This window comes from Euphorbia lathyris, chromosome 1 (assembly GCF_963576675.1).
Source record: "Euphorbia lathyris chromosome 1, ddEupLath1.1, whole genome shotgun sequence".
Taxonomy (NCBI): Eukaryota; Viridiplantae; Streptophyta; class Magnoliopsida; order Malpighiales; family Euphorbiaceae; genus Euphorbia; species Euphorbia lathyris.
Window position 1 is genome coordinate 110,742,188 of NC_088910.1, and position 8,830 is coordinate 110,751,017.

The following is an 8,830-nucleotide window of genomic DNA, read 5'->3' on the forward strand; positions in this document are numbered from 1 at the left end:
AACATATGGATTCTCTCTCCTCTCTCCTCTCTCCTCTCTCTTATTTCATCTGACATTACGTCTTCCTCGTTCATCCATGGTTCATCTTCATCGCGAGAACCGCAAAATTAAGTAAAAACCCCTAATCTTCAAAAATCGCGGGCTACACCTGTACACGCAACGCAAGGGTTAAAGGCTGCGAAACCCAAAAAAAGATCCAAGATGCCTTCTTCATCCTCTGCGCAGAATGTACAGAACTTTGGGGGAGGATTGATTTTCCACTGCGGAATCCAAGCACCTCTCTCGAAGTCTTGGAGCGATTCAAACCCAAGGAGAAGATATTTCAATTGTAAGAATTTTGGGGTAAGTTAGTTCTCAAACAAAAATTTGCGTCGTCCTCTTCTCTGTGCTCTGTTAATGGTGGGTTTAGGAAGAAAATCTAAATAGGTCAATTTTTAACTTTTTGACCGGTCAAATGGCTGAGGTGGCACGTTGATCAGGCATTGATCGGTCATTTTTGCCTGTTGTACACCATAGTTGGAGGTCACCTATAAGGTCGTACATACTAGTGAGACAAATTGAAGATTGTACACCAAAGTATGAAATGAGGTACAGGTTGTACACCATTGATGAAATTTACCCCTCTTAAGGAGGCCAACGTTAGTTTCATCCTGTTAACTGGCGTTCTACTTGTTTGAGAAAAGCTAATGAAGGCTTAGGGATTAAGAGTATGCGGCGTTTTAAATTAGCAATGATTACAAAGCTTAGCTGGAAAATCCTTGTGGATAATGATTCGCTTTGGGCACAAGTTCTTCATACTAAACAAAGTGGTCAGAGGGACAGTCTTGATAAGTTCCAAGCTAATTCTTCTCATTCTTCCACTTGGAGAGGTATTATGGCGGGTAGTTGTGTTAGTAAGAAAGGAGTGGGTCGACTCATTTTTAATGATAGGGATACTTTATTTTGGAAGGATTATTGGTGCGATAATGTGACTACTTTCTGCTACGATTGTTCCTCTTCATGGCGAGATGATGACTGCTACGGTCTGTGATTATTAGGACAACGAGAACAACTCTTAGCTCTGGTCAGCATTTTCTACATTCTGAACGCCTCAACCATTATCCATATTGCTGCTTTTGTTGTCTGTACGAACAACCCAATTACAGATTGTTGGTATTGGTCTTAGTGCTCCTCTGGTATTTACAAAGTCAACACGAATTCTGAGATAATTGGGAGTGAAACTAATAATTCTCAACCTATATAGAGCATGATTTGAAAGCTTAACCTCCTAGAGAAAATTAAATGTTTGCTTGACAATGCAATATTATGTAACGTGAATAGAGTGCGACGACATTTGTTCTTGGACGCCTCTTGCCCTCGCTGTCAAGTCCCCGAGAATCTATTTCATCTGTTCTGTGAATGTGCCTTTACTCGTCGATTTTAGAATTTTGTAATTCCTCACAGTTTATATCATAAGCTTTTCACTACTGATCTTGATGTTTGGCTAGTCGAAAACTTGAACTATTGCTTAGCCTATAGAGATATTCTATGGTCAATATTTTTTGGTTTTGCAATTTAGGATTTATGGAGAGGGCGCAATGATTTTATTTTCAAAGGGTACTCTGATTGTGTTGTTACTTTGACAATGTGTTTAAACTTAGTAATGAATTCTTAATAGCCCAGGAGATGTTATGTTATGCACTAGTTGGGTTGTTGGATTCATTAGGGACCTATGTTGTGTCTAAGTTGGTTTGGATTCATTAGAAACCTCAACAAAGACGGACTTGTAAAGGTAATCCTGGGATGACATCTACAAAGAGTCTCGTAAGAGATAGAAATGGATTTTGGTGTGGTGGCTACTGTATTGAGCTTTGAGGTCTTTATTTTAGTCTACAACTAACCTGGGAGAAGAACTTCAGAAAGATGATTATCGAGCTTGATTCAAAAGTTGTTTCGCACTTCATGGCAAATATGGTTGAAATTCATCATCCGTCCTCTCAGCTGATTCATAAATGCATCTTTCCTTATGATACAGATTGGGATATTCAGTTTGTTCATGTGTAAAGTTGAAAAAAAAAAAATTAATTAAACTTTAATTCATAAATAAGAGAGTATAAAAAATAGAGGCCTATGCCTCTGAAATCTGAATCCGCCCCTGTCCCTAAACTTAAATGAGTTCTGCATATCATTGTCATAGCCACATGTTACCTTGCTCTGCTCCCTTGCTTTAATTGTCCACGTTACTTTCGTTATGATTTTCCGACCCAACTGAATTTAGAAATTAAAAAACATGTACTGCAAATGGGGCATATAATGATTTCAAGATCAAGCGATTGTACAACCACTGAATTTAAAGAAAGTCCCAATTTTTATTTGAGGGGGCTACCATTCATGTCAAGACTTTCAAAATACACTGTTGAAATTCTTAACCTAACCACTCACTTCACTTGTATGTTTTCTACCAAGCAAGGCATCATCATCGTTTCTGAAGGGAAAAAATTAACTACTCTCTTCAGGACATCTCAATCAGATAAGACTTAAAAATGGAAAATAGTTTAATTCATAAAAATGGAAGATAGTTTGGGATTGAACTTTAGACATCAATCATGGGACAGGTTTTAAAATTTTGGAATACGTACATGCATTAATTTCAAAAAGATATCAAGCTATCACTTATCATTATTTCATGTACATGCAAATAGAAAAAAAAAAGAGAGAGACAAGATGTGAAGACCAATAAAAGGATTAGGTTTAATTTACTTCTCACATTCCCTGAACATGTATGAAAGATTAACAAATAGTATGATCTAATACCTTAATATATTCAATTTAGCTCAATCAAAAGGCCCAGTCTCTGTGTATTCAAATTAAGTGTTGGAGACGAGTTTTTCTTCCATAATTGCAAGGTCCAATCCTAAGAAACAAAATCAAAAGTTTTCTGCCAGAGGATTATGCGAGCTAAGGGACTTTTCCTTCATGAAAGCAACAAAAATGTCATGTTCCAATCATGTCACAGGCTCGCAGCAGGGTTTCATGAAGAACAAACCATTTGAACATACTCTTTTAAAGCAAATTTAACATATAGATATCAAGTCAAGCCTTAAATTTAAGGCTTTAAAACAAAAACTGTCGAAGGTTGGACTTCAGGAGATAAAAAATTGTTCAATACAGAGCATACAAATCTAAGTAGGAAAACATTCTACCACCTTGAAATAGCTTGACTCAATAAAAAGTATTCACTTGACAAAGTTTGAATTAAGCATGCCATGATCAAACTTCAAAGTGTGCATTTGATATCTCAAAGTTCAGTGCACAAAGAACTGACATACGGATCCATTCTCCCATTGCAACAGTGGACTCAACAAAGATGATAATTGCAGATAAACTAATTTGGAGTTGTGGAAAACCTTAATGTTTGAGGTCAAAATGAACGGATACACAAGGACAAGGCTTTATTTTCTGTGCTATTCCAAATGCACAAGGTCCAATAAACATCTAGTATCCAGAGGAAACTGATTTCCTCAAATGCCAAATTTGGAAACAAGAATTTAAAGAAAAATAAATGAATAGAGACACACTAGACTTGATTCTCAGCCCAATCATTTCAATTAAGGAAGCAGCAAACTTAAGTTGCTTAAAAGAGAACAAATTTAGTGAAAGTGTCAATACATTAGCTGCACACTATAAACAATATGACAGATAATACACCCCAAAATCTGTAATTAAAGAGCTTAGCATTACTTCAATAAGTCAATGAACACCAAAATCATTCATCACATAAATACCCCAAGCAAACCCTAAGCCCCAAAACATTAAGCAAAACCCAGAACTTACCGAAATTACTTCCGAAAATATGAAAGAAATTAAAAAAAAAGGAATTCAAACACACGCCAAAGTCTTAACCGATCTTACTTCATTTAGCCACCATCCTAGCAATGAAATCCTCGTACCGGATTCTTCCATCGGGCCCGACATCCACTTCCCGGATCCACTCATCGAACTCAGATGGCTCAAGCTTCTCTCCAATGCTAGTCAAAATGTGTCGCAGATCCGCAACAGAAACGAAGCCGGTGTTATCCTTATCAAGCACCTTGAAAGCATCGCGGAGCTGGCGATCGAACGGCTCGGTTTTCAAGTGTTTAGCCATAAGATCGAGGAATCTAGGGAAATCGAAGGGAGAGGTTAGTTTTTCCTCGGAGATTATGGACTTGAGTTGGGCCTGAGTAGGGTTACCACCGAGAGAGCGCATGAGGATCCCCAATTCGGATGGGGCGATCTTGCCATCAGCATCGGTGTCGAAGAGCGTAAAGGCTTCTTTCATGGAAGAAACTTGGTCGTCGCTCAGATCCTTGCCCATTTTCCGATTGGGATTCGGTTCTTCTTTCTCTGTTGTTCGGAAATGATTTTCCAACTCTCTCTTTCTTTCTTTGCGCCTGGAGATGGTGGTGGTGGCTGGTGCACGTTGTGCGTGATTTTGAAGGAAAGTGAAGTGACGGAACTGAAAGGGAAAAGCTAAATAAAACGGTGTGTTTTGATGGTAGCATTAAAAAATAAGGATGTCGTTTAGGGGAGTACGACGTCGTTGGATGGGTGTAGACCGTGTCATCAAGTTGCGACTGGTTATCTAGTAGTGGCAACTAGCAAGCAATCATTCCTCTGCGTTGGAAATTGGAAGAATCAGGAATACAACATGTGTGTTCTCAAATTGATTTAAAAGGATGATTTAAAATCTTGATTTAAATGATAAAATCATTTTATTTCGTATTTTGTCACGTGTATCACTTTACGTAAAGTTTAGAATCTAATAAGACACTTTATAAATTTATAAGATTAATCGGTTTTTTCGATCAAGTTCAAAAAACTTATTCATTAAGTCTAAATATTTTGGATTAGTTACTTAAAATAGATCGTTTTAAAACAAAATTATCACATTGCTCCCCTTTCACTATTATATTTTAGAAATTACCCAATAATTTTCAATAATTGTATATTTGAACTCCAACTTAAATAAACTTTCAATTTGGTCATTGTTTGGACGAAAACAATTAATTATTTTGATTACTTTACATGCTTAATGGAAAAATCAAAAGAGAGTTCTAACTCTAATAATCAATCTAGATTGCCTTCGTTTCATGCCTTACATGATGAAGTGAATAAACTTCTTGAAAAAATCCATGTAAAATGAATGATATGAGATACACCAGAACAAAAACAAGTCTTATCTCGTGAAGTAGGAAAACTAATAAATAAAATACTAGATGCAGTCGACCGAGAGAGAAGTTTAAAAAGATCACATAGCTCAAATAAATCAATATCTCAAATAGAAATTCTAAAATTAAGGTAAGATAAAATGATGTCTTATATTTTAGATCCTCACAAAAAAAAAAGAGCAAGCAATGTTGATAAAGAGAACTTGATTCAAGATCTTAAAAAAGTCTCCAGGTTTGGCAGGTGAAATTCTATTACATATAGATGATAAAACATTTAATGAGCTTTTAACTATGAAAAAGGAAAAATACAAACCTAATTACACGCATATGATGAAATCTGAATTTATACTTATAGATAATCTTTTGAGGTCTGAAATTAGCCTTGTAGCTTTCTCAATTAGATTATAAGAAACGCCCATCTGAGAGGATAGATGAGTGGATTACCATGATAAAATTTACAATTCAATCTATTAGTTACACTCGTGATAGCGTCTATGAGTTGTGAAAAACAACTATGGTTAGAAATGGCCAAAAATATTGGGAAATGCTAGTTGGACACACTCCCAAACAAAATCGAAAAGAACTAATAAAGAATAGAGTACTAACCATAGTGGTAGATACATTAAAATAGGATTTTGTGGTTTCTCATTATCAAGAGAGTCGTTAAAAAAAGAACAATCTTTAATAGCTTTAATGTAACGATAAATATATGCATGTGTTATTTTGATAGTTTTGCTTGTGAATTTCAAATACATTATTCTAATCTAGGTATGGCATTCCAAAATTACATGTCATAAATGTTTTTTTTGCTAAAATTCTAGAGCCCTACCCTGAAATAGCTAAAACGACCTTTAATCTCCTTTTTAGATGAAGAAAAAGTGGTAGATGGTTTAAAAGGCGGGATTGAGGCAGCAAGGTATGTCATAAGAAAGACATGCACTAAACTCCAAGTAAGACAAGATGAAAACGTATGAAAAACATCTTCCTTATTTAAATAAGAGTGGTTGTTCTAAAATTTAATATGTTCTTGAAAGATATGAATGTTATTCTGGAACAAAAGAAAAATAGACAACATACTGAGAAAAGAGAGATGAAAGAAAATAAGATGTTCAATAGACCGTATAAATTTATTAAAAGAATGACCAAATTTAAAGATAAAGATAGGATCAATGCATTAAAAAGAAATATGGCAGAAAACCTAAATATCCAAAATGAAATCTTCTAAGCAGATGTTCATGATATTGGGCTTGTTTAAGATAGTTGAAGGTAGTCCTATAATGAGAGAGACTAATGTTAGATGGTTTGACACATCGAAACTGAAACCTTCATATGTGTTGTTTTGAGCATAGACATGCACTTCCTTTAGATGGAAGGATTTGAACATCATAGCACATGTTTTTCATACTATGTTGCTTTGTGTCGAAGAGATGGAAAAAGAACAATCTCACTTTTTTTTTCCTAGTGTGAGACTCTCTACGTGAAAAACATGTTTTTTTTCTTGAAACGTTATCCTCGATATCCTTAACTAGTTCAAAAAGTGTAAGTCATTTTGGCTATTTTGGAAGGATGCTCTCAAGAGCTAGGTACTAATTCAGCTCGGACATGGGCCAATTGAACAAGTAAAATGAATTATTATGGAAAGAACGTAGTAAGAGGCAAAGACTTTATCAAGTTCACATCTTGTAGTTCTATATTCACGGATCTCGGATAGTTGTGCATATGTGCACACTTGTGAATATAGATGAACTGTTGAGATAATAATGATTACATTGGATGTAATATGAAGTATAGGATAAAGCATAATATTTCTTAATTATACACGTAATTCGAGAGGTTGTATATCTCCAATGAGTATACATCGTTTGAGTTCTCGATTGTATGTCGGTCCCACGAACTATTTATGAGTATGAATGAGACAGAGTGATGGAATATGTTTCCGTTACGTGCAAGTGAGAGATGTAGGAATAAATGGAGTAAACGAACCCTGACCCATTTACTGATGCATTTATGACCCGCCCATAACCTGATATGTTAGGGTTAGGCCTTTAGGTTTAGCCTAGCTATAAATAGATAGCTATGGAGGTTAGAGACAAGAAAATACTGCATACACTAGTTTACCATAGACAAAAGATCAGAGGTTGCATAACGACAATTCTATCTTCTCTCTCCCTAAAACCGTCGTTCCCCTTCTATTCTCGGATTGAGCTCTTAGTTCGTGGAACAATGGAGATTGCTCCTTCGATGTAGCAACCTCTTAGATCAGTGATATAGAGCCAAGGTTGATTACTTTCACTGTTGTTCAACGGATATGCGCTACAAGAGGCAAGTCTAAATCTGTTGATTTATTTATTGATAGATCTGGGTTCATTATCCATCCTTTAGAAGTTAGAAAAATCCATTATGGCTATTAGAGCCTTCATATATGATGCGAACATGCCAGGAAACTTAGTTCCCAAATGATTTTTGACATTTCTAAGAGAGTAATTGCACCTAAAACTTGACTTCTAAAACACAAAACGATTGGTGAAGGACTCAAGGACTAAGAAACCTTAAAGGTAAGAAATTTCAGCATTAAATCTGAAAAAATGATGTCTCGGGGGTCAGAATTGGTAAGAAATTTGAGCTTCGGGCAAGGTTCCAGGCGAAATGAAGGTTTGAGATCCAAGTTTCGTATGTTGGGGACTCGAACAAAACAAAAAGTGGTGGAATTAACGAGCTCGGAATGACTGGAAAAATATTAGAAAATGGATGGTCGAAACTGAAACTTTGGAGGACTGAAAAACTGATTTTTAGTGAACTTTGGAGAAATTAAAAGCTTGTATTTGGAAGCAGATTTGGAAAACGAAAAATTGGAGGCTTGAGATTGATTATTGAAGAATATTTAGAAACCAAAATTGGCTAAAAAGAGGAGTTGGATGTCGGGTAAATTACATACGTGGTGTACAACTTTTACTTGTTATCACACTTTGGTGTACAACCTTTAATTTTGCACACTAAAGTGTACAACCTTCTGGTGACCTCCCACTAAAGTGTACAACCGGTATTTATGACCGGTCAACACAAGTCAACGTTGCCACGTCATCATTTTTTACCACTTTAAAAGTAAAAAATTCACCTCCCTAATATAAAATTACTAAAATACCCTCATCACTTCCAAATTGAAAAAAAATAACACACTCTCTCTCTTCCATTTCTCTCTAAAAGCTTTCAATCTCTCTGTCTTTCCCTTTCTCTCTCTAAATATTCTCTCTCTCTAAAAGCTTTCAATCTTTCTCTCTTTCCATTTCTCTCTCTAAAAGCTTTCAATCTCTCCCCTTTCCATTTTTCTTTCTCTATTATCGATGCCAATGGCAGTGATTGGATTGACCTGTTATTTTATTAATCTTAGAGAAATTATAATAAATGCTACTGGTAGCTCATGGAAGAATTCCTCTTAACTCACTACTGCAGTGAGAAATACTCTCGTATCCATAAATTTTTTCTACCCGTACTGTATTTCAGATGCTATAACTACAGATTCACACATTCAAAAAGAGGTCACTATATGATTGGCAGGATTCATTGGAAAATTGCTCACATAAGATCAATGTAGCAAGGTCTTAGATGCCTACAAAACCATGGAACTGACATAGACAAAACCT

The 8,830-nt window shown here is 35.7% G+C and overlaps 1 protein-coding gene across 1 annotated transcript; it reads right to left on the minus strand.

Moving 5' to 3' along the window:
• Positions 1 to 3,562: 3,562 nt before the first annotated feature.
• LOC136210603 (probable calcium-binding protein CML13) lies at positions 3,563 to 4,471 on the minus strand. Its single transcript, XM_066001939.1, has one exon. It carries the CDS (start codon positions 4,334 to 4,336, stop codon positions 3,893 to 3,895), a length of 444 nt encoding a protein of 147 aa, XP_065858011.1. The 5' UTR covers positions 4,337 to 4,471; the 3' UTR covers positions 3,563 to 3,892.
• Positions 4,472 to 8,830: the final 4,359 nt, after the last annotated feature.